At 40.9% G+C, this 27,077-nt stretch overlaps 1 protein-coding gene across 4 annotated transcripts in view; it reads right to left on the bottom strand.

Moving 5' to 3' along the window:
- The window catches only part of PTPRE (protein tyrosine phosphatase receptor type E), a 223,733-nt gene that overhangs the window by 30,672 nt on the left and 165,984 nt on the right, over positions 1-27,077 (bottom strand). For all 4 annotated transcript variants that reach the window (XM_067533350.1, XM_067533349.1, XM_067533352.1 and 1 more), the window contains 9 exons: positions 23,536-23,626; positions 22,546-22,622; positions 22,378-22,414; positions 21,040-21,137; positions 19,099-19,218; positions 15,702-15,865; positions 11,731-11,866; positions 11,113-11,262; positions 3,500-3,593 (listed from right to left, as the gene is read on the bottom strand). In XM_067533350.1, the coding sequence (XP_067389451.1) occupies positions 3,500-3,593; positions 11,113-11,262; positions 11,731-11,866; positions 15,702-15,865; positions 19,099-19,218; positions 21,040-21,137; positions 22,378-22,414; positions 22,546-22,622; positions 23,536-23,626 (967 nt within the window). The remainder of the gene's footprint in view (positions 1-3,499; positions 3,594-11,112; positions 11,263-11,730; positions 11,867-15,701; positions 15,866-19,098; positions 19,219-21,039; positions 21,138-22,377; positions 22,415-22,545; positions 22,623-23,535; positions 23,627-27,077) is intronic.

Genomic DNA, 27,077 nt, shown 5'->3' with positions numbered 1-27,077 from the left:
CTGACCTATCTGCAGACTGAGTTTGATATGCGAGCTGGTATATCTAGACTCCCCGAGGATAAGATGGGGGAATTTCTGGGACTGATTATCAAGACTAGAGTGCCAAAGAAGGTTACACTGTGAGAGATACAATCTGTTCTTGGGCATCTTAACCTTGCATGTGAGTGGTGGCTCTGGGGAAGGCATTTTGCACCAGATTGTCAGCTGCCACCATGAGAATAGGAAAGCCCAGCCATTTTATAAAGGTTAATAAAGAGGATTTGAGGGTTTGGGAACAGTTTCTGAATCAATCTAACAAAGTGTCTTTTTGGAGGGAGAAATGAATGGTAGAGGTTCATTCAGCGCATCACTTTGGAAAAACAAATGATATACCCAGAAATGCCCCTCAGATTGGATGAAAGCGGTATAGTAAAGAATATAACATTCCAAGAATGTTTTCTCATTTTGATGGCAGTAACTATTTAGGGAATGGATTTTGCAAACAAAAGTGTCTGGAGTGACAACATGGCACTAGTACAATTTACCAATCGCCTGTCTTCTAGGTCACCCAGGATTATGAAATTGGCAAAGGCATTTGTATTACAGTGTTTAAATCTTAACATACATTTCTCTGGCAGGCATGTGTCTGGGATTGATAATGGCATAGCCAATGCATTGTCTCGATTTCAGATGGATAAATTTTGGGATCTGGCATCAGGGCCAACAAGGAACCAGAATGGCTGTGGGTAGCACTCTGGAAGCTGGGTGTTTGATGGCTCTCAGGGTAGTACAGAGATTGGTAGTGCCATGAATGTTTAGGTCCTACAACAGGAGTTTTCACGATTTTGTAGAATTTCAGAGAAGGGAGGGCCTGTCAATGATACTGCCCATACTGGAAGATCAGATTCTGCATGGTGTCTCTGGCAAGCATTGGACTGGCATCATCTACCGTCTCCAGTTGTCTGTCGGGCCTTATGTTTGTCAGTAAAATGAGAAGTTAGAATCCACTGAAAGAATCTGGGTTAGTCCAGAGGTTTTTAGTGGGGAGTCGCAGGACACGGGCCCTTGAGAGTATCCACTTCATAATATCACTGTTTAAAGGCTTAGAGATTTGGTGCAAGTTCTCAAGCAAATATGCAGAAGCAGGTAGGAGGTGGCCTGGTAGCCTCTTTTTTGGAGCCTTCAGAGTTAGCGAACTAGTGCCTGGGTTGGAGATGGATATTTCAAGAAAGGCTCTGGAGTGGAGGGATTTACAGTGGAAAGAGCAATTGGTCATCTTAACCCTCAGGATCTCAAAAACCATTCGGGGGGGGGGGGGGGGTGCAAAGGTGAAATGAGTCTATAATGCTACAGGAGGAGGGTGAGGCAAGGAATTACACTGTAAGGGAATTAAGGACGTATGCAGAAATGAGACCCATTGGAGAGTGGTCTCCTTTATTCATGGTGATGGAAAGCCACTCACCACATACCAATTTGTTACAGTTTTCAAAAAGGGGCTTACAAAGCAGGAACATACTGGCACAAGAATTTGGTTCCCACTCTTCCTGGAGAGGGGCTGCAGCCCTGCTAGGCCTATGGGCCACAACAATTCAGGCAATTGGGCAATGGCATTCAAATGCATACAGGACACACATAAGATCCCAGTCAGAGAATCAGAACTAATTTTCTCATATTTCCACTTTCAGAATCATGCAAATGGGCCTAGTGAGTGGTGGTGTGTCTGCAAATCCACAGCAATGTAAACTGGGCACACAGACAGGGCCTCCAAGTCGTTGGGCAGTTTACATCTGGGCCTATGTAGTGAGAGAATCCTGAGCTGGCAGACAAGGACAGGCTTGCTGTGGGACCAGTTGCTGCATCTTGTACACTCTTCGGTAGCCTGGGAGCAGACACTGGATGCAAATACGGTTCATCTCAGTTTAGAGAAAAAAAAAAAAAAAAGAAAAATCTATGAGTATCTGGGAACCTGGATGTGGGGAAAAGCAGCCAAGCACTCTGCTGGCACCTCCTTGTGGCGTACGTCCAGTGCAGGCATTTGCTGTGGAAGGGATACAGTTATTGGACAAAATGGATTGTAAAAGGATTAGAAAGAAAGCATCCCTTAAGGGAGCTGAGTAAGATGGGTTTGAGGTTCCGAAGTCAGGAGCAGTAGGGTACAGACAGCCCTCCCACCATTCCTTCACTGTACAATTTGTTGCCAGGGCCTGCCAGATATCTAAAAGAATAAAGTTGTGGCCTAATTAGGCAACATCCACGGCCTCCTGTCTTTCTTCGAACATGGATGGACAAAATATCTTTTTGATGGTATAACAGAGATCGTGGAAAGAGATCTTGGAATCATTGTGGATAGTTCTCTGGAAACATCTGCTCAATGTGCAGCAGCAGTCAAAAAAGCTAACAACAATGTTGGGAATCATTAAGGAAAGGGATAGATAAGAAAACAGAAAATATCATATTGCCTCTTTATAAATCCATGGTATGCCCCCATCTTGAATACTGTGTACAAATCAGGTCACCCCATCTCAAAAAAGATATACTGGAATTGGAAAAGGTACAGAAAAGAACAACAAAAATGATTAGGTGTATGGAAAAGCTTCCATATGAGGAGAGATTAATTAGACTGGAACTTTTCAGCTTGGAAAAGAGATCACTAAGGGGGGATATGACAGAAGTCTATAAAATCATGACTGGTGTGGAGAAAGTAAATAAGGAAGTGTTATTCACTCCTTTTCATAACATAAGAACTGTGTGTCACCATATGAAATTAATAGGCAGCAGGATTAAAATGAACAAAAGGAAGTATTTCTTCACACAACGCACAGTCAACCTGTGGAACTCTTTGCCAGAGGATGTTGTGAAGGCCAAGACTATAATGGGGTTAAGAAAAGAACTAGATAATTTCATGGAGAATAGGTCCATCAATGGCTATTAGCCAGGATAGACAGGGATGCAAAACCAAGCTCTGAAGTGTGCCTAGCCTCTGTTTACCAGAAGCTGGGAATGGGCACCAGGGGGTGGATCACTTGATGATTACCTGTTTTGTTCATTCCCTCTGAAGTACCTGGTGTTGGCCATTGTCGGAAGATAGGATACCGGGCTAGAAGGACCATTGGTCTGACCCAGTATGGCAGTTCTTATGTTCTAACAGGTTTGGTTGGTTGGGTAGATTTGTGCTTTACAGCGGAAGGAGTTAAATATTCTTTTTCTTCTGAATAGGAATTTGTTTCTTTAATGTTTTATATATTTGCACACATATATAGTGATTCCTTAGAAACAATAAATAGCCTGAACCTCTACACGGTAAGTCCCACAATCTTCTCCAAGAGTTAAATTCACAAATTAATTTGTTCAAATTTCAGTCCAAGCCATGCCACCTATTGGGGAGCTCACCACAATACTGTTGTATCCTTCTGTTAATGGCATTGACTCATTAAGGAAATTATTACAGCAGTGAAACAATTTGTCATATTTATAACTTTATATACATATAATTTCTGTTGTAAAAGATAGCTTGTCTTACATGGAATGATCTGGATGACTCTGGCTTTCTTCATATTCGTTGGCAGATTGCCAGTTCTCATATTTTCTTTCATTATTCGAACATTTGTTAATTTCTACAGTGAACAACAACAAAACAACAGTTTAATATTTAATTCAACAATGCATCAAATCCTAACTAAAAGTGGCTAGCTGATACACATCAAGTGTTCCTCATTATCTGTGCTCCCAAGAATTCCTAGGAGCCTTTGTTGTTAAAATCATCCTCATTTTGGATTGACACTTATCTGAATATAAAAAAGTTTATTGTCCCATCTTTAAAATTTAATTACAAATATACATTATAAATAACTTTAAACTTTATAAAGTTAATTAGTATTTCAGGCTATGAATGAACTTCAAAAGGATACCAATAGAGTTTAAGGCCAAAATTTTCTATAGTAACAGCTGTACCCTGTTTTTGTATGGCCAGTGTGAAGCACTTTGGGCTTGATTTTCAGAAGCACTGATCACACTCAGCTCCCATTGAATGGGTGTTTCAGATTATTAATGCCTCTGAAAAATCAGGCCCAAGAGGTGTCTCAAATCTGGCACCCAAAAAATTGAGGCACACAAAATTATTGGCCACTCTTGAAAATTTGATTGCATGTTTTCTCTTGATTATACAGTATAATACATCTCACTTCTGTTTCTGCAGCTGTTCTAGCCATAAATTAACTATCTATTACAATACTGAATATTTACTGAATAAAATACAGAATACTGAATACCATTGCTCAATTGTAGAAACACTAACCACAGTTCAGTAGTTTTGCATAAATGTCATTTTCAAAATGCCAACCATTGAAGTAAAAGTCCCATGTTTGCATTTAAGTGAGAATAATACTTTCTTGAAATGTCTAAAGCCATTGTTATGGTCGTGATGGCAGCCATGTGCTTTGTTTGACAATCAAGACGTTACTGTCACTAGCCAAAGAGACCATGGTAAGTTTTGCCTCACACAGCTTGGTCCTCATGTGCTTGTGTATTCAAAATGTATCTTAATTATTTTACAAACACAACTCCCTTTATGGTCCAAATCTTTCATTTTTTAGTCCTTCTACTCATGAAGAAGAAATTTTGAGAATTTCATAAGTAAGCAGAAAATATCTTTGATAGGTGTCTTGGAAGAAATAAGTTTTAAGGAAAAAATTGAAAAAGAGGGTTAAGCGCAACAGAAATTCAAACCACAGAGTTTAATTACAAATTGTTTTAAATTAATTTAAAGAGATTAGTTTTGAATTTTAAAAGGGAAAGAATTTCAAACACCTCACTGTAGTTATTTGCCAAACTGCTTTAGAAGCATGTCTCAATTCCAGTGAAGTTCTAGTTTTAACAGCAAGCTAACAGAAAACACTCAGTACATCCCAGCCCTTCAGAGATCCTGTCTGCACTATGGCAAAAAAAACTGGGTAAAAAGTCAGGAAGTGAATCAGTTGATTGATGTGAAAAACTGGTCATGTTGGGAATAAACTTCAAGTGAGGTCTGAGACTAATCTTGTCTCGAAAGAATACTATATAAGGGGTGTGTGCCATCAGTGCCGCTATCTCCCCTATTCTCCTTGCTGAGATGATGGTGACCAGAAATGCTGTCTTCGTTGACAAGTATGTAAGTGAACAAGAAGCCATAGGTTCCCTGCAGGGCGATTCAGTCAGGCTCTTTAACACTAAGTCCCATGTTGGGGTGAGATGTGTGGGTTGAGGAAAGAGGTTTATTATACCCGTGAAGAATCGCTTTGTAGTTGGGTGTGAGAACACTGAATATCCTTGTTTGTTGATGGAAGGTCACTATGGCCGGTAGGTGTACTTTGAGTAAATTAAGAGACAGCTCTGACTTTCTGAGAGTCAGTACATAGTCCAAGACCATTGGGAGAGTAGCAGATGTCAGGGTAATTTGCCTGGAATTACACCAAATCTGAAATCTGGTCCACTTTTGCAAATAAATGCGCCAGGTAGCTGATTTCCTACTGTGTAGTAACACTTCCTGTACCTTCATGGAATGGAATCTTTCTATGTGTTGGAACCATGAAGGAGCCAGCCCTTGAGCCAGAGTACCCGCAGGTTGGGGTGGAGAGTGCGTCCTTCATTTTGCAAGAGTAGGTATGGAGTGGGTTGCAGAGGGATTGGTGAACATGTTACCAGTCATGACAGCTAAGGATACCAGATCTGTCTTGGCCAGGTGGGAGCAATCAGTATGACATTTGCTCACTTTCTTTTTAACTTGACTTTCAGCAATAGAGGAAATGGGGGAAATGCGTATAGAAGGCCGTTGTCCCATGGGAGAAGGAGAGCGTCTCCTAAGGAGAGTTGTCTGAGGCCTGCCCTGGAACAGTAGCGTGAATATTTGTTGTTCAGGTAAGTGGCAAATAAGTTTATAATCGGTGTCCCACACCATCTGAATATGTTGTGTAGTACCGCTGGATTCATCTCCCATTCGTGGTTCTGCAGGAACTTGCAGCTGAGACTGTCTGCTGTCATGTTCTTTACTCCTGGAAGATAGGCTGTTGATATAGTAACAGTATGGGAAATTCACCAGTTCCATAGCTTTAGCACTTCCGTGCAGAGGGAGGGCAATCTGGTGCCCCCCTGATGATTTATGTAGTACATGCAGGCTATGCTATCCATCATGACTCTTGTCTGTGTAACTCTGATCGGCAGAAGGAAGTAAGCACAAGCGTTACTGACTGCCCTGAGTTCAAGAAGATTGATGTGAAGAGACATCTCTTTGGATGTCCATTTGCCCTTTGTTGTGAGGTTGTTGAGATGTGTGCCCCACCCTATGAAGAATGCGCCTATGGTGAGAAATAATGATGAGGAAGGTTGTGAGAAGAGGATCCCCGTGTAGACATTTGCTGGGTCCTTCCACCATCCAGGGAATATTTGACTTTGATGGGCAGTGATAGAGGTTTGCCTAGCCTGTCTCTCTTCACCCTGTAAACCAAGCTGAACCACATCTGGAGATATCTCATGTGAAGCTTAACATGGAGTTATCAATGGATGTACTCGTAGCCTTGTGCCCCAGAAGTTGAAGGCAGTGTCTGGCTGATATTTGAGGGCTGTATTGACTCCATGAGTGTGGATAAGCTGTGAAACCTATGCTGTGGAAGGAGCGCCAATGGTTCCTATAAACTCTAGGCACTGCACAGGGGTTAACATTGATTTTTGGACGTTGATCTGTAGGCCCAGTGCCCTGAACAAATCCAGAGTTGTTTGAGTGACCCAAAGGGCCTCGTCGAGTGAGCAGGCTCTGATGAGACATTTGTCCAGGGAAGGGTAAATCATGATCCCCTCGGAGCACAGATAAGCTGTCACTATGGAAAGGACCTTGGAGAATACTCTGGGAGCCAATGAGAGGCCAAAGGGGAGTAGTCTGTACTGGTAATGGCCCTGGCCCAGGGTAAATCTGAGGAATCACCTCTAGAAAGGTACAATCGATATGTGGTGTGACAGGGTCAGACTAGATGACTACCAGAGAGTGCTAGAAGGCCAATATATCAGCCCCAGGCTCAGCAAGTGCCTTTTCCCCCAGTAGCTGAACAGGGGTTATTCCAGGTTAATTAACATACCTGGAGCCAATGAAGGCCCCGCCCAGGACTTGTTAAAAGCCTCCCCTATAGAGAAAGGGTGTGGCTGGAGTGGTGAGAGTGTGTGAGCAGGCAAGATGCTGTCAGAAACCAGGAGAGTTTAGGAGAAGGAGCAGAACGCTGGCAGAAGAGAACCATGCAGGTACAAAGACTGGGGGGAGGGAAAAATCCTGCTCGAAGAGGGCAAAGGACCTTTCCCAGGCCTGGAGGCCTGAGGGAAAAGACCCTGCCAGAAGGGGAAGATAGAACTGGACATTTGGTTGGGCAATACCACGCCCAGTGGGGCTGTCGGAAGTCAAGAGCCTCCCCTGGCAAGGAGGCCAGGAAGAGCCTCTGTCTGAGCAGGGTCTAGACATTAAGTTGAGGGGCACGGGGAAATAACCCAGGGAACCTAGCAGCTTTCCTGAAACCACAGCACGAGGCTGCTACTTGTAGGGTCCCTGGGTTGGGCACGGAGTCGAGGGTGGGACCGGGCACCCTCCCCCCCGACCCCCCAACCAGCCATTCACTGGAGGGGCAAGAACCCCAGCGAAGAGGCAAGGGCTTCTGAAAATCAGAGACAGGACCGGGACCCAGCAAGAAGCGGCCATCTTAGAGAGGCTGTATTACCCTTCCCCCACAACTAGAGGGTGGAAGAACATTAAGGGGTGAAGCAGTTCCCTGACCTACCTCTAGAAGGAAGCGCTGGACCCACCGAGGTAGAGGAAGAGCTCTGTCACAGTGGAAATAAGCATCCTGTAGATTGAGGGCTGAAAACCAATCTCCCTGTTCCAAAGATGGAATAATCGCTGCTAGTGTGACCATCTTGAATTTTTGAGCCTTGACAAATTTTTCCACTGCTCAGAGGTCCAATATGGGTCCTAACCTTCTTTCTTCTTGGGTATCAGGAAGTAATGAGAGTAAAAACCTTTGCCTCACAGAAGCTGAAGTACAGGTTCTTTGGCTCCTAAGCAGAGGAGGTGATCTATTTTTTGTTACAACAGACTCTTGTGAGAAGAATCCCTGAAGAGGAAGATAAAGTGGATGGAATACCCATTATGGATGATTTCCAGAACCCATTTGTCAGATGTTATCCGTTCCTAGTCGTTGTGGAAAGGAGCAGGGTGGCACACAAATGGATGGGATGGTTAGCTGCAGTTGGTGTTGAAGCGAGTGGTCTCTCTATGCCCCGACCAAGGCATCAAAACTGATGTTTGGCAGCAGATGGTTGTGAGGAGGAAGACTGAGGCCCTGACAGATTGTGCTTTGAAAACCTGGATTTTTTCCTTTTTGACTCATAGGAGCACTGAGTTGGAAAGTGTGCTGTGCAGGATTTATGGTGAGATTGAAGACCAAATTTTCTTTTTTGTCCAGGTGTATAAATCCCTAATGACCAAAGAGTAGCCCTGGAATCTCTAAGCATATGGGGGGATGTGTCAGTCTTCTCAGCAAACAACTTGGTGCCTTTGAACGGGAAGTCCTCTACTGTTGTTTGCACTTACCTAGGGAACACAGACAGGTGCAACCTTGATGCTCGCCTCATAATGACAGGTGTGGAGATGGACAGGGCTGCTGTGTTGGCTGCATCAAGCACTGACTGGAGTGCTGTCTTGGCCACCAGTTATCTTTCTGTAATGTTGGCTCGAAACTGTTCCCAATGCAACTCCAGGAACTGATCAATAAATGTGCTGAGCTTGGAGTAACTGACGTAATCATATTTTGCTGTCAGGGCCTGATAATTTGTGATTCTGAATTGCAGTTTGGCAGATGAATAGGCCTTTCTCCCAAAAAGGTCAAAGCACTTCCAATCCCTGTCATAGGGGGTGGACTTTGCCTGGTGTTGATGGCTGAGGGAGTTCACTGCATCCTCAACCATCGAATTAGGGAGGGGATGGGAAAAGAGAAATTCTGTATCCTTAGCCGGGACATAATATTTCATATTGGGCCATTTACAGGAGGGCATGACTGATGTCAGAGTTTGCCATACAAGCTTGGCTGGATCTAGAAGAGCCTTGTTGACAGGGAGGACTATTCTGGAGGGAGAGGAGAAATGTAAGATGTCCAAATGTTGATGGTGGGTATCTTTTACCTCCTCGAGAGATATCTGCAAACGGGTGTCTGCTACCCATTTAGCCAGATCCTGAAACTGCCTGAAGTCGTCCGCCAGAGACAGCAGAGGGGGAATCACTACCTCATTTGGAGAGGAGGAAGAAATGTTGGTCTGTGGTGTGACCTCCTCCTTGAATCTGACCTCTTGTTCCTCCATGATCTCTTTGGGAGGTTCAGAAGCTCTGGTTACTATGGCGGAGGAAGAGTGCTTCAAGGCTCATTGTGGGCCACACTGAATGTTCAGGAGGCATGGAGTCTGTACGCCACCCAGGGATCCCAGTAGGGCCACTGGGACAGCAGAAAGGGCCCATGGTTGGCCATGCCATGGAGGCTGAGGAACAGACGAAGGGTATGACTGAGAGGGCCCAGATTGGTAACGAGCATAATAAGGAGTGCAGGAAGAGTGATGGGAGACTCTCTCCCTCTGTTCACTATCTGATTCTCTACTAGCGAATGGAGGTGCATGACATGGGAACTGTGGTTCGAGGTAAACTTGAGGGGCCCTGGCACCGAGCAGGGGAGACTCTGGTATTTTAGATACCATGAGGTCCTTTGATTATCTGAACTCTTGCGATGCTGTCACACTCTGTACTGTTGTTGGTGCTGTTGATCTGGGCTGTACCAGGCTCTCTGAGGCTGGATGGCATGCCATTAATGGTGCAAATGCTAATGCCCGTACCGGCAGCATCTTCCCAGAGGCGGTGTAGTCCCTGTCCTTGCCTTTCCCTGTCGGTACCATTGCTTTGATGCCTGTGCCTATCAGGTCTTTAGGCACATCAACAGTACTTGCTGCACCACATCCTCATGAGCTATGGGTACTGTGTCTGCAGGGCTTTGGTGCCGTTGGTACCTATGGTACCGAATGTGCCAGAGATATTTTTCAGCTAGTCCAGGGCTCACTCTGGGGGTTAACAATTCTCTTTTATGAAGCCTTACGTGAGGAGTTCACGGTTGTCTTCCTCGACTCACAGTCCTTAGATGTTGAGGGCTGTGGGGAAGATTCATGCCATCAGGATGACTCCTGGAATAGGTCCGGGGATGGTTGGGGAGCTGCCTCCATGAGGAGGACTTTTAGTCTCAATTCTTGGTCCTTCTGAGATCTGGACTTTAATTGCTGACAGACATCACACTTTTGGGAAATGTGGTTTTCCCTGAGGTAGCAGATGCAGCGGGAATGTCTGTCTGCTACCGGGATGGACTCTTTGCACAAGAGGCGCCTCTTAAACCCTGGTAAACTGGGCATACCATGTGCTGGGGCAACCTCCAAACAAGGGGAAAAGTTTTCTCTCTCTCTCTCTCTCTCTCTCTCTATTTTTAGGGAAAGAAAAACACTTAGAGGAATTCTAAGACTAAGAAAAGGACTAACTAGCTATTTGAATTCTAATAGAGTTATCGATCTGATGAACAGACTGCTAATAGCTCTGTCTCTAGCTGGGATGTTTGAGAAGGATCGGGGGCAGTGGGGGGTTCTGCCCGTGCAAGGCTGGTTAGTCTCGTAGCAGAACACGAGAGGGACAGCACATGTGCAGGCCAAATTAACACAGCTACCAAATTTCTCTGATCACCAGCACAAGCACACCTACAGTGGAGCACTCATAGGGCCACTACTCAAAGAAGTAGTAAACATCATTCAACACCCACAGGGAGCAGGTCTGCTGACGAATAAGGTGTCATTTTAGAGGTCACTTTTCAGAGGAGAACCTCACCTTAAAGGTGGGGGCACTACCACATTATAATTTTCTGACTCCTGAGAGTACATGCATGAAAAGCCTCCCTCATCTTTCCCATTACTGGAATAAAACAGAAACAACTGAGCTGTTTAGTTTTGACAGCTTTTCAAACATGTCGTACTTTTCTCCACATGCCATGTTGTCTTGTTGGCCTGATCCCTAAAATCTTGGGGCAAGCCCTTTTCTATACTTACTTTAAATTCTTCCTCTAGCCCTGTTTTGGCAAGATGTGGTGTTGTATTGTACGATGCTTGTAGGTGCTTTTCTAAGGAGGACACGTCTAGTTCTGTGTCACCGTAGAGGTAGTGTTCAAGTAAGGCTTGATAAATGAATGAATACTGCATCTGGAATGAATAAGCAATAAGCACACTAAACATAGTGTAAAGCAATTAAATACAATTTAACAAAATCTGGCACATGTATTTTATTATCATGTTTTCCAACCTTTGTAGGCCACTTTACTGATTAATGGAATAAGACTGTGGCTGTAACAATGGCTTCCTAATAGACTGTGCACATTCTGTATTACAGGGAAGCATGAATGGGAGGAGCACAGCTGTGGTCCCGCAGAATTCTGTTTGGAAACTAGTCTTTAAGGACTGGCTTGTCACAACCTTACTTACCTCCTATCCCCTCTCACCTCCCCCACCCATTACTCTCCAGCTCAGCCCTATTCTTGCTGCAACTCCTGCTGTGGACCGATAAGGAGTGGAAGTACTGGACATTCACTAGTGGTTCGGAAACACTAATGTATTGTTCATTTCAAACATCACAAATGAACTGAAAATCACAAAAGATTTAAGCTTACTTACATCAGTCTGAACCATTTGTGGGCGCTGATTACGGATTCTTGTAACAAACTCAAAAACATCAACTTTCTGTTCAGCATGCATCATATCTATTATGGCATCTATCACTATAAATGTGCCTGTTCGACCCACACCAGCACTTAAAAAGAAAAGAAACATAAGTGAGCTGTGAAGTCTAGACAGATTGCTGCAATAACCCATAATCAGTCCAAATTTTGTTTATATTGGACCGAAATCCACACTGGTGTTACATTTCATAAAGATTTACTTTTGATTTTAAATACTGATATTAGTAGAGCTGGTTGAAAAATTTGGAATGTCAATTTTTTATTTTTAGAAAATTTTCACAAAAATGTATCCTTTTTTTGAGGCACATCAGAGCTAGTTGAAAAAAATGTTGCTTTTTTACTTTTTTTTTTAAAAGGGAAAAAAGGGTACAATTCTTTTTGCAAAATGTTTCCCATTTTTCAGCCAGATATAGATATTAGATCTAAGATAAAGGATAATACATGGTAAATCTGATTATTGAATCTTTTTTGTTTCCTATTACTGAAATAATATGTTTTATGTCATACACCAGTTGGCAAATGTTAAACCTTACTAAGTGCTAAAGTTTTTAAGATGTCCATGCAAAAATATTACTGTTTTTAACTTGTCCTCCAGCTGCCACCAGAGGGAGTAAGATTATTACAAATGATACAATCAGAGATGATTTTCAGCTCTTCCTTTCAGAGGAAATGGGAATGGCATCCTGTGTTACCCATTAACAACTTTCCTCAAACCTTCTGTTAGCTTGTTTTACCCTGTGGCTATTACAGTATCATAGTATAACCTTCTAAAAATGCAAATGAATTTTTCCTTCAACATACTCACAGACACAATCTGACTTTCATCAAAGAAACATTTCGTTTTAAAATGCCAGAAACAGACTCCACGTAATGAATGTTTAGTTCATTAGACACTAATGTGCAATATGAGGAATTTAAAATATTCTTTGAGAATTTATGAACCATGGCTCTCGAGAACTAGAAAATTTTTTTTTGCTATCGGTTATAGTACTTTCCACAGAAATCATGTCACCATATTGCAAACACTCCAAGCTTTCTCAAAGACACACAGAACAGAGAGAACATTATCATTATTATGTTTATGGTGTGCCTGCATGCATATGTATGCATGTCTTTTCTATTGTCTGGTACCTGAGTATTGTATGGTGAAGGATTGGGGTTTCTTCCTTGTATTTTTAAGTATGTCTCATACTGTGTTCAAATAAGGAACCCTTATTTTAAAATCTGTTATATAATTTATTATAAAAAATATGGGTCTGATTATATATTCTTCACACACCCCCACGTGTGCACAGTCACTGTCCTCTTCCGTTTGAACAGAAATTCATGCTGCCTGAAAATCTTAAACCCTTAACATGGTCTGATAGAAGTAAAATAGAACGATTCACCTAGCACTAGTCAAAACAAATTCCACTTGTGGGAATGCTAAAATGGACAAACTAAAATCAGCATAGCTCCTCATTGATAATTAAAATGTCACCAAATGCATTATTCTTTTAACAGAGAGACCAGTGCCCATAACCACCTCATGTCTGAAAGATTCCTCCACAAACAGCATTTAATAATCTGCTTGGTGAGGCCCTCTTCTTACTTGCCTTTTCATCACTTACCCTAGATTGAAGTCTGTGATAACTGCATCATATTTGCTCCTCTCTCCCTTATCTTTTCCCTTTGCCTTCCCTCTTCCACTCCTCTCCTATCACCTTTCATACCAAGTGGTTATCTACTGACATAGTGGCTCCAGCCCTGTTCCGTCCACATCAGTTTCCACATTTCTGACTAAGTTTACCTCCCCTACCTCTGACCTTCTTCAATTAATAACTGAGCTCCATCTTTGGGCTCCCTCCCACATCTCACTCTCTCCTACTTTCTGACTCAGATTTTACTAGACGTTTTCTTGTTCCAATGTCTCAGACCTCCCCACTCTGAACACAGCATGTTCATTTTCAATTTTCACAGTTTGCCTTTCCTCCATCCTGTCCATCAATTTTTACGCTCAGCCCCAATTCCCTTGCTCCCTGATCTCTCCCCCCTCTGCAGACTCTATGATCTCTATTTTCAGTTCTCTACTATTAACACCTTCACTGCCCTCTCTGCCCCAAGACTATTCCACCCTCTTCTCACAGCTCTGCCAATTGCTTCTTTCAATAGTTTACTTCTCCTCTCTGATTGACTTGTGCCTCAAAGCCCTGCTGAGTCTTGGACTCTGTCTGAAATCTTTTTCTCAGCCCTTCCCCCTGAGCCTCTTTCCTTTATCAGGAGAGAGGCATTTTAAAAAAAGAAAAGAAAAAAAAAAAAAAGAATGACATAATTTGTCAGAAATGTTCCTTTTTCCTCCCTTCCCCTTGTTCCACCTGTTTCTCCTTCACTTCTAAATGCTGATTTAGCTAAAAACTTTTTTTAATATCATGTTCATTCTGGTCAAGCACTTTGTGTTTAGCACTGTATGTTATTTTTATAAAAGCCCATGGAGAAATACAATGTTACTCATTATGGATGAGTTTCCCTTTCCTTTTTCCAACAATTCAATGGCATCATATCCTGGACTGCAACGGAAATTAGATGCCATGATTTTCAGTCTATGTTTTTCAAGCAGTATGGAAGTACCAAATTAGTCCAAAACGCTGTGGCTCACAATAGTGCTATTGCAGTGTATTGGACCATTACATTTAGATCTCTGTATTTTTTCTTTTTAACAAGAGCTATTTTATTGCTACCAGTGCCTTGTGTGAATTTTGATGCCAGTTAGACTAAGTACAGAATTTCCTGCTGATGAAGAATAAAGCATGTCCCCAGTATTACTTTGTATAGAATATCTGGGCAAAGGAATATATAAAAAAATATGGATGTCTCAAAAGGAAAATTATGAGAGGTTACTAAAATCTCTTTTCCTTTTAAAATTTAAGAAGACTTTTATAATGTACATTCACTTGCAAGAACAGGAATTCTTATCAAGCAACTAAGACAGTAGTCTGTCTTAAGAACAAGAAACAAAAGGATGGCTGGTGCCTGATAAAGGTATACACACTGCCTCCATTTAAAAGAGTGGGTTTTAAAGCCTCTTGAGAATATTTATAAATATCAAACATGAGCAACAGAAAACAAACCAGCAGACTGAAAATAAAAAAGCCATTTCCTTTATAAAAAAAAAAAAAAAAAAAAAAAAAAAAAAAAAGACAAAACCACTATTCTTTTTTTTTTAAATCTAATCTTAATTAGCTAAATTGTTCCAGAGAGGAAAATATTTTTGCTTGATATCTAATATACAGCAGCTCCGAATATAAAAGCTGTAACATTTCTTTTGAACTTCTACAAAAAGATCTATATTTGTTCATTTTTATCATAATACATTTTCAATGGTTTAACATTAACCCCTGACTGGCAGCAGGCTCAAGTGTTTGTACGTGAATTGGAACCTACTCTGTATTAGTATGTAGTAATGGGACATCTAGACTCCTGACATTGTAGTGTTAAACAAGTTATCTCAAGTACAAAATGACATTACAACGTATCTAGCACAGAGTTGGCAAACTATAAGAGCAAACAGCAATTCTACTGTGAGAAAACTGGGGGATGTATTCTCTGAGGAGCATTCAATGGCAGAGTGAGCCCATTTGTGTTACAAATCTGTTTTTCTGACAGATACTGTGTTGATGTCATAGACTGCATATCATTCTGGGAACAGCAAACTGAAGTTTCAATATTAAAATGAGAGAAAAGACTGACTTTTTAAAATTCATTCCTATCCCTTTTCATGGAGCCTAAAATACCTTTGCAAGTGCTGACTATTATACAAACGATGGCATTTTCAATGAAGAGACAGAAATGCAGTTTTGACATACACAAGACTCTTTACAAAGAGTTAAAGCCCAAGAAGACAGAATGTTTTAAAGAGTGCGTACATACCTACAGTGAACCACAATTGGCCCAGCATGTGAAGGATTCAGTGTTTTGACTTTTTTTAGAAACTTCAGCATCCCAATGGGTGTGAAAGGCACGCCGAAATCAGGCCAGCTGGTAAAATGGAGCTGTGTTACAAACCTTGGAACTTTACAGCCATCATGAAACTGCTAGAAACACACAAACAGTCTGTGAGTGTGACATTTTATGTTCTATATTAAGATTTGTAAATAGATTAGTTACCATAGTCTGATTAACGCTTATCCTTGTCTTTTAAATTTGAGTAGCACCAGGATGCTGTTCCTGAGAAATAAGATTTACAATTTCTATTAACCATTAGCTAAATCCCAAAGTCCTTTTTCACTTCTTACTCCATCCTTACTCAAACAAAACTCTCACTGGGTTAGTCTGAGTAAGAACTTCAGAATTTATACCATTGAGAGATGCAAGATGCCTAATTATCTATGAACTGCTTCATACTAACACAGGTAAGGATGGGGACATACATCTGATATCAGTACATCACAGAATACTACACCACATGAAGTTCTGGACTGCTCTAATACATTGAATCCTATCAGTCTATAGTGTAGCTTTTCTCCTTTTATTTTTAATTTACATTTTTAGTGCTAACTATTAAAAGGTACAGGCTGGACAGCCTCAGAAACCCATGTGCTCTGTTTAAGCACAGAACAGGAGCAGCACAGGCAATGGCAATGAAAGCTTCTGTATTCTGCTCCAACAATGTTTTCCAACTATCATCTGGAGGCACCTCCTCTTGAGCTGAGACAGTAAATTCAGTCTCCATGTCCAATCAGTCCTTGGGCTCCTTCTCAGACAGTCAAGAAAGGTGCCAATTATTATATGAAGTCTTCTTCCACTATGAACTGGACAAAGACCACCAGTTTGTTTCATAAAGGTCACTCAGTCTCCATCAACTGGTGACTAAATGTTATCACCACTCCCCCGTTCTATAGTTAAATTGAATATCTTCAGGTGAAAGACACCAAATCCCACAAGCCATCTAGAATCCCAGCTATAAAGAATTTTATAACATTTTTTGGCTATAGTTTTCATACAGCTTCCTGGCCAGGAGTTCTTTTTAAATAAGAGTCTTAGCAGTGCCTGTTAAGGCGATTGCAACTATCCGTCTCTCATATGGTCTTTGTTACACTTATACGTCTGAGTGGTCTCCAGATTAGATTACTCCAATGTACTTTAACAGGGACTGCACAAAAGCTACAGCTAGTGCTGAATGCAGCTGCCCATCTGATTAGTCGTGTAAGCTGTCAGAACCATATAATATCCATTTTCTGAAAGCTTCACTGACTCCCTATTCACTTCCAAGTGACTCTGCTCTATGCAGCTGTACTTGGTTTGGGTCCTGGCTATTAGTAGTAAATATTTATATTATGGTAGAACCCAAAGGCCCCAACTGAGATTAAGGCCCCAAAGTGCTGGGTGCTGTACAAACATAGAAGAGAGGCAATCCCTGCCCAGAAGGGGTTAGACTATCTGAGAAATTGCCCCTTTACCCATGTGGCAATACACCAGCTGCCATTGATTAGGGAACTTCTGCTCACAGTCCTTACAGTTGAATATCTGGCAGCCTCTGGTAGGATGTCCTCAGCGAAAGCCCCAATTTCTGCCACTTGCCCTCAAGAATCTTAACTGTTGGCTTTCAAGGCACAGTTAAGACCAAACCATCTCTTCACTCAAGTTTTTAGGGTGATTATGGGCTTGGTAGATGATGTAATGATGGATAAGCGTCTCCCACAGCTGATACTGGTCAACAAGTTATGTATATTACTGTAATGGAGTGGGTGTGTCTCCTCCCTGCTTGACCCAGGAAGGTGGCTAAATCCCTTCGGTGGGCAGAAAGGAGGAAGCTAGTTCTGAAAAATTGCTTGAGAAGTCCGATCTGGGGAGAAGAGCTGTCAGCTGTTTCCCGTTAAACATCTGGGAGGTGGAACTGATGGCTGTGGACTAGGCGGAAGGAAGCTGCCCTTTGTTTTGTTTCTTTTGGGTCTGTGGACAAGCTGCCCCAGGACTTATTTTCCTCCGTCTGGGACTAGAATTTTTTTCTCCCTTTCAAGACCTAATTTCAAGGGACTATGTCCTCCACACATCACTTAGTGGCCTGTTGCAGTTGCTTTTAATACTGTTTGATGGCCAGAGATGACATGAAGGTGCTTTAAATATATAGTCCACCCAGTCCATTTTTTTATTTGCTGGGAAGCAAAGGGTTCCAATGAGAGAGAGAGAGAACTGGAATGTAACAGGTAGGAGACGAGTAAAATAACACTTAACATGGTATTTAAAAAGATATAACCTTGCTGCAATTCTAAGGCCTAGTCTAAATATTAACACTGCACTGATTTAATTAAACTGGGTCTTGCACTAGTTTAACTAAATCTGTTTTTAAAACTACCTTAAATTAGAAGGTGAAAATTCTTGTGTAGACAAGGCCTTAATCCCTCTGAATGCATGCTAAACTAGCTACTAGTGCATTTAATTTATACAGTGAAGGTTATTCTTGACAAGAGAAAAGACACTGAATTAGAATCTTTAAAGATAAAAAAAAAACTTAGTAACGTAACAGCGTAGGACCAGAAGCAGGTGTGGGCAATTCAGGCCAGATTTTCCAGCCTGCTCAGGCAGCGCAAAGTGAGGGAAGACTGACCATAACTCTGCAGTTGGGGGCACCCCCACAGCACAAATGGAGAAGTCAATTTATATGCTTCCCCTCGCTGCACTCCCTGGTGCATGGGACATGTCAAGAGAGGGAAGGAGGGGTGGCCAGAGCACAATGTACTCCAGCTATCCCCAGATGCTGGAGATGCACCAAACAGTGCTGGGGCCAGGCTATGGCAGAGAATCAGGGAGAAAACCGCCTCTCCTTTTTGCCCACTTTGGCCCTTTCATGTTTTGAATGGCTTTATAAGAACTCGGCCCTCTCTAGATAACTTTAATGTCATTTACATTTCTTCATACTTCAAAAATATTTTTGCACAAAGAAAGGCAAACACATTCCCAAGTTCCCCCCAAGTCCCACATAAACAATGTGGTAGTAGTGGGGCATGATCTATGGAAAATACCTTCCAAAGGTGGTTACCTACTCACTGGATCCAATTTGACTGATCCCTCTTTAAACTTGTTAAATCCCATATAGTCATCAGTGTTTGCATAATTAATTCTCATTGACTCCAGCAACTCAAGTGGACATTGATTCCACCAACTTATTACTCTCTTGATGTACATATATGTTACAACTCAATTTTAGTTAAAAACTAAATTTCCAGTTAAATTCCTTTTAAACAAAAGCCCGGATTTCTGTTATAATTTTCTTTAAAAAACAAAATAAAAACCAGACTTAAGGAGTAGCAAGAGCATTTTTACTTACTGACTGAATACAAAACTTGCGAATGGTGTAGTCCACAAGAACGATACAATCTTCCACAGAAACTCTGATATTTCCATAAGTCCAGCATCCTTGATCTGGCCAGTATTGGTGACATTTATCCTATGCAAATATACAGTACATATATTTAGTACTTTTAAATATTGTATGTCTACTTCCATTACTGATGGCACATAGGTATAAAAATATTTTTAAAGTATGGTAATAAAATGAAACCTACACGAATATTTGGAGGATTTTTTTTTTTTTAAATCTAAAACAGGACATGATTTTAAGGCTTTGTGCTAATGATCTCAATGTTAGTTATCTACATTATACACAAAGACCTTACAGGGAATATATGTTTTGGATGGAGTCTTTACATGCTCCTTTGGCAGCCAGATTGTGGCAAAGGAGGCCGTTGAGCTTTTTTGTTTGCTTTGTTTTAATGACTGTTCCATCTTTTTTATTTGTTTATTTTTCTGATAAATGCATTTTTCTGATATTTTTAATCCCCAACTTCAGCTATAGTGTTGGTTAATAGGTGTGAAACATCAGGTAAGCCTTGGGCGAGAGTCATCAGTTGCATGGGGATTCTAGCAGCAGGTTGGAAGATGGCAATATGTTTCCTTCTGTGGAATAAGCCCCTAATCCAGATGAGATTTAGTGACATTTACTGGGACTAGCAGCAGTATGTAAGGCCTTGGTATGAATATGCTGTTTGACCACGCAGGAAGGCTGGTGATGTTAAGATTACAGGAAAGTGAGAGTGCCTTGTACAGGCAAACAGGGAGTACCTCCTTCATAGCTGCTAGGAGCAATCAGACTTAAATAGCTTTATTTTTAATTCTGAAAAAAATATGTAACAGTTAATTTACAAAGTAGCACTTGACAAACATTGATAAGGCACATTAACTATGTCAACTGATTACGATGCATACCCTCACCCTCCAGAATAATTATCTTTGAGCTTGAGGAGGAATTGTTCGGAGTTATTTTAGAGTTTATTGACACTACCTCTTTAACTGGCAGGAGAGGTCACTCGTGAGCAGTACAAGGTATATTGTTCTCAGTAGCTTGGCATATTGCCCCCATTGCACCCCCAATTCATATTGACTGAGGAATCCAAACCTGCATTTTCGAGTGTTTGGAATGTTTAACTAACTAGCCTGTGAGGGTAAACAGGCATTTAAAACAAAATCGCCCAAAAGCAACATTTGTAATGGTGCATTGGTATGTTTTTTGTTTTTAATCAGGCCTTTCATTAATTCACTTCCGGTGAGCCAGCAGAGAAGTTAAATGTGTAATCATCTTGAGTGTTAGCCAGCATGATTCCAGTAAATTTTACAGTTCAGCCTCTACACATGGAAGGATGCATACAAAATAGGAACAGAGAGGAGGGGAGGAACAATACAGAATTTAAGACGGATATGAGGACAGCAAACCACAGAGCTGTAGTGCAGCTTTTCACAATAGTTTTATTTCAGATTAACAATGTCAAATTGTAGCAATCACAGTATGAATGTAATTATTTTTAACTGAAAACTGTTAACTGAGACTAATGTAATATAGATTCAATAGTCATTCATTCATCCCTACTCTCAATCCAACCTATAGGACCAGTCTCACATACATTGCAGCAGAAGCAAAAAAGATCTTCATTTCAATTTGCCTGTGGCTTAAAGTCTGAAAGTGAGGCAGTTTAGCACATGATAAAAGATTAGTTAGAAGAAAATTAGTCACCGGGGAATATTTATAAGCTTAAAATATTGTAAGTTATATCTACGTTTTTAGCAGAAAGTTAAAACCTCTGAAAACACGGGAAAAGGAAGTGGTAACAACCATTAACAGCCAGATGCTGAGCAGCACATTGCTGCCAGAGGCTACTTAATTTTGGGACTATTTCAAAATAGGCTGATCAAAATTGAAATAAAAGTTACTTACCTCTTTTCTTTCTTTCAAGTTTGTTAACATAACAATAATTGCAGATTTCTGCTCCCATATCATCCTCCAGAAGTCATTAACTGTTTCCTGTTTAGGGCCTGCACATAGAATACAGTTCTATACTCAAGAGACATAAAGAAAACAAGCAATATCACAGTACACAAGAACGTTTTTCTCTGCCACTCATGAGTTACCAGTTCATATCTCATGAAAATACACTGATTGTAAATGCCTCAGGTTTACACTTTCACTATATGCACATTGAAAAAAATCACTCGTTTGAAGCACAGCTATATGAACTATGAACTTACAGAAAACATTTACTATGTTATGAGATCACTAGAGCCTTGTAATTTCGCGGATATCTGCTTCATATCTGTGGATCCTTTTTGTGGATCAAATGCGGATACAAATTTTGTATCTATGCAGAGCTCCAGTACTAAGTACTTCTTGAAACAATAGGGATTTTTGTGCTTACACAAGGACTGCTTGCAAGACCCACCATAATAGTTCCAACAGAGATGACTGGAAGTTCTCATAGACTTTAAGGTCAGAAGGGACCATTGTGATCATCTGGTCTGACCTCCTGCACAACGCAGGTCACAGAACTTCACCCACACACTCCTGTAATAGACCCCTAACCTATGACTGAGTTACTGAAGTCCTCAAATCATGGTTTAAAGACTTCAAGGTACAGAGACTCCACCAGCAAGTGACCTGAGCCGCATGCTGCAGAGGAAGGCAAAAAACCCTCGGGCCTCTGCCAATCTGCCCTGGGGGACAATTCCTTCTCAACCCCAAATATGGCCAGTCAGCTAACCTCTGAGCATGTGGGCAAGATTCAGCCAGCCATGATACTGTTCTCCTCACATGTGCCCACACCAGTAGATGCAGAAATTGGGTTTCCAGATTGACTGGGTGGGGTGAGTGGACTCAGAACATTTCCAGCAGTGGGCTGGCATTTCAAATACAGTCCATGCTCCATGCAGGTTGGTCCACAGCTCTTGGGAAAATAAATGCTGCTGCCTGGAGAGCAGGCTCGTACCTCTTTTTTAAGAACAGCAGCCATTCCCCCTCCCTCTGGATACACCATGTGCTTCCTGTAGGTCAGGCAATGGGCACGAGTTAGGGTTTCTAAAATGCAATCCTCACTTCCATGTCTACGGTTTAGCAGACCAACTTATTTATGCTCAGGAAGGAATTTTTGACCTTGTAACATATTAATCTTGGTGTGGGATGTGAGTTATTTTGGTATGTGTGGGGTGGGAGAGGACAGGGGACAGGATTTCGTTCTGGTGCATGCAAGTAGAAAAAAACAGAGACAGGAAAATACATTACCTTGAGCAGCTATAAATTTATTTTTTTCTTTGTAACCCTATAAAAATAAAATGTATGATTAGTTAAAAGACAAAAAGCCAACACGTGCTTTAAGACAAATGTCTATTTGACTTGTAGTTTACAATTTAAATTCTCAAGCTGAATAAAAGTGAAAAATTATTTGCTTACATCTATGTATGAAGCGTTAATATAGTCTGAAGATTGAACTCCATCTATTTGGGTCAAAGTGACTCTGGAATGATCATCTGGGAGGGAAGAAAGAAAGTATGTTACTTGGGTCTATATGGTAGATAGAGTTAAAGTATTTACTTCAATCAGAAATTTTCCTCAAAATACAAAGCTCTATAACATTCTGGTGTTAGATTTGCACTTTTATGAACTATAGTATCTGCATTATTATTCTGCCATCATTAAATATCATAAAAGGTTGACTAATACAAAGCTGTACATAACAGATATGCCATAAGGGCCAAATAATGCTGACCTTGCTGATGTAAAACTTATGGAAGATTTTGGTCCCTTACACTCTTCTTCCACCAGAGCCTGAGAACAGTGACCTTGAAGACATGTTGCAAGGCTCATCTGGTTCAAAGGGATTTTTAGGTGAATGGACAGGGAATAATTTGTTTAAGATAATTGTGAAGAGGTCTCTCTGAATTGTATAGTAATTGCACAGTGCACAGAGCTTTTGGATAGCAAGTTAACAAGCCTTCACTATAAAAATCTTGCTGCACCTGCTTCTACTGGGTTATTGAGAATGCAATACTTTTTGAATAGTGTGCAAAACTTTTGCAATAGATAGGATTTTTTAGATACCTCAAGCTCGGCCCATATACACAAAGTTCTTTTCTTTTTTATTGCACAAACCTGAACTGAGTTTCAAGAGAATCATCTTATATTTTTGGGTGGGTCTAAGGATTCATGTCAAACCATCTGAAATTAAAGTCAAATGTAATGGAATGCAATTGTTATCCAAAGAGGCGCAACTGCAAAAAAAGCTTTCTTAGCTAATGTGCAAATGGTAACATATAGATATCGTTTCTGTCAATTAACTAACTTTACTCAGATATACTCAGTGAATGCAGAGAACATTACTAGCATGGTAAGAGGCATCCAGACACTTGACTGATATTTAGAAAATAAACTGTGAAGTCTTACAAGGAAGGATGTTGGGATATCTATTTTTCTCTCTGTTTTCTTCTTTATTTGCCATTTCAAATGTTCCTTGCACACATCGGGCTGGTAATGACTACAGAGAAAACATGTAAAGTCAAGGAAATGCAAGAACATCCTATATTAACTGTTAGCAGCACAGTACTTAAGAAAATATACGTTAACACACAATGGCCTACCTCTAAAAGAATTAATTTATCACTATATTGTAATGCTTGAAAAACCTGTTTCTCCTCATTATTCTAAAATAGCTCATAACCTTTTGATAACTCAGAACTGCAACACTACTTTTTAAATTCTAGCTTTGAAGAACATTGTGACTTTTGCTATTTAAGGGAGCAAATAAATTGTTGGCACTCAGGTTGCCATTGCAAACCATCATATGACTGAATGACTCATAATGCTGTGACCCAGTCACAAAGATGTGGGTGTACAATACCATAGGCTCTGACTTTGAAATCTGGCTGTATGAATCAAGTTTGACTTAGAAACATAAATACATCTGAGTATTAACAAAGAAGGTTCAATGCATTTTAAGAAAACTGAATATCAAGCATCTGCTCCATTCAGCTTAGGGCCAGAGCTGGAGTGAGGGGGAGCTAAAGGTGACTTTTTATAATCTTTACGCCCTGAGCCTAGAGGTGGCCTTGGGGACACTGGGCTGTTAAAATGACTGAAATGGTACCCAAGGTTAAAACAACCTGCTAGTAATCAGCTAAACCTGGGATTGTGAATAAATTCTTAGTCTCATACTAAGTACCTGATAATAAATGCTTTTGTCAGGGCAATCAAAATGAGACTAGGAAATCAACAGGAAAATATTACTGTATGAAGAAAAAAGGATAGTGAGAAGAAAGGAGACACCAAGAACTCCCAGACCAGAGAGAAGGAGATGGAACCTGCTCGACTGCCTCCAACTGTGAAGGGGTACTGAAAACACTCTGACTCAGTGTGAACACCTGTGAGTCTGGGAAGTGGGGAGAAAGGGATATTTGGATGTGGAGTTTTCATTCCAAGTTTTTCTTCATTTGAGAGACTTTGCTGCTAATCTAGACAGAGCCAGGGGGCAGTAATTTAAAGGGCCAGCTGGGAGAAGCTGATTCGGTGTCACTGCCTGCTACAGAGCCCCTTTAAGTTACCAGAATAGTGTAAAGTGGATTTAGTGTAAATGAGAATCAGGTTCAAGATCTTTATCTACATACAATCCTTAAGCAATCCTAGCTCACCACAGCTGCAGAACCACAGTCACTGTTTGTTTCCCACCCTTCTTTCAAGCTGTCTTTTTTCCAGGAACTTGAACAAACTGAAAATGGTTGTATATTGTGAATCACTTAAGAAAAAAAATGACAGAGTATCTATTTCCAGAAACACTCAATGCAGCAATCCCTGCCTGATTCTGGCAGTGCATTATGTGGAATTCCCCCTTAAAAACACAGATGAAGCCAGATTTTGTCAGGACTGGACAATGAATGAACAGAAGGATGAATATAAATTGCATTTTGTGTTGATTTTTTTCATGGAATATTAACATATTTTTGTGTTTCGATTTCTGTTCACCACTAACAAACTTATGAACATTTTATTAAAGAGTTTAAGAAAAAGTTAACTAGAACACTTTAAACATAAATAAAATAAATTTATTTTGTTTTTGCATATTATATTATTTCCTTGTCTCCCTTTATGAATGAAGTCCACAAATTTTCAAAGTCCTTGATTAACTGTTAAGAAAAATCATCTAAAAAAACCTTAAAATGTACAAAAATCAAAAAGGACCTGCACTCAAACACCAGAAATCTGACTTAATTAAATATTTTCAATAAAGCACAAGACAACCGTTTCCTCCTTAAACATCACTTTTAAACTTGAAAAGTTGGTCAAAACATTCTTAGACATCGAATCTCCCAACTCTGCATTTTCACCGAAAGAGTACATAAAAACAATACAACAGGCTGGACTGCCCCTTCCCACAGCAACTTCCCTTTTTCTCCCCCAAATGCACAGAAAGCAGTGAGGGGAGAGAAAATCTCTGCAATGTCTTCTTACAGAGTTCTCTTACAGAGACGGGATTTGGTCAGGCAGAACAAGCTATGTTTCACCCACAAACCTAGTGGATTCCCAAGGATCAGAAGGATGACAAGACTACCCATGGGTACATCTTCACTACAGAGTTAACTCAAATTATTTATACTCAAGTGACTCTCTCAGGCTAGCCTAGCTCAAGTGGAAGCTGCCATACTGATAAATCACACTCAAGCTGCTGTGTCCACACTGCTACTGCACTGGCTCTCATGTGGTACTAAGACTTCTGGAGAGCATATCCCATGGTTCTTAGTGCTGCAGTAAGCTAAACTGCTCTATGAATTTTTTCCCCAGTGAATTGTGGGAGAACTTATCTGTCCTTTCTGAGCAAAGAGAAGGAACATGGGAAGACACTGGACAACTAGCGGCACTTGAGAGCACTAGTCTGTGTCCAAACTAGAGAGTGGTTGTGTTAGTTGCTGATGCTCACTCAAGCTTTAGCCTATATCCCCTTCTGAATCAAATCAAATTAAAAGCACCACCACACACAAGTTAAGGGTTTGTGTGTGTGGACAGGACTCAAATTAGGAGCAATGCTCAAGTTATAACTTAACGTTGCACTTAAAACAACCTCTATGACAAGGCCTAGTGCTTTGTGACCGCTCATTATTCGTGAAAGCCCCTGCCTGGTAGCATGTCTCCATTGGAACCATACTACCAGAGTTTCCCGTGCCCATAGCTGCCCCACCACATTGATTAAAGGGGGGTTTTGAATTGTACAGGAGCATGGCCTATTAAGATGACTGAAATGGCACACAAGGTTAAACCAACCTGCTAGTAATCAGCTAAACCTGGGATTATGAATAAACTCTTAGTCTCATACTAAGTACCGGAAAATAAATGTATGCATCTTTTCTACCTATCTCCACAAGGGGACAATGTGTATCTGCCCCATCCAACACGTACACCCTATCCTGTCCTGCTTAGTCCCCAAACCCTTCCCTGATGCAGATCCTGAAGACTTAATGGAATCCTGGGGAAGGGGGCTCTGCCATGAAAACAGCTGAGTCCCCTCCCCCCACACTTACTCTCATGCACTTCAGGGGAAGTGTGAGATCTGTGTGCACATCTGGAGGTCGTGATCTGGCCCAACATGTTTACATTGTTAAAAAAAGTCATTCTTTCTTCTCTCTGAGTCTGAATGGTACCCTAACCAAACCACAGTAAAATGTTTTATAGCTTTCTGAAACGAATGCTCATATTAAAATTAGAGATTTTGAACATTATAGTATGATAACTGTACTTTTTGTGAGGCCCTGGTTCTGCAAAAATGTATGCATATGGCAAATCCCATTGAGCACACTTACAAAAATAAAATGGGAGAAGAATACATATGTCAAACATATCTGCTCAGTCGCTGCCCTCATGACATACTCCTTCCCTCATGCTCCATTTGTATTTTTGCTGCTCAACATTTACCCATGGATGCAATAGCTCCTGCAACTGTT

Source organism: Emydura macquarii, unplaced genomic scaffold, assembly GCF_026122565.2.
Source record: "Emydura macquarii macquarii isolate MOO-44397 ecotype Brisbane River unplaced genomic scaffold, CSIRO-AGI_Emac_v2 contig_3343, whole genome shotgun sequence".
Lineage (NCBI taxonomy): Eukaryota > Metazoa > Chordata > Testudines > Chelidae > Emydura > Emydura macquarii.
The sequence above is the reverse complement of the archived record's forward strand: the minus strand, read 5'-3'. Positions and strand labels throughout refer to the sequence as shown.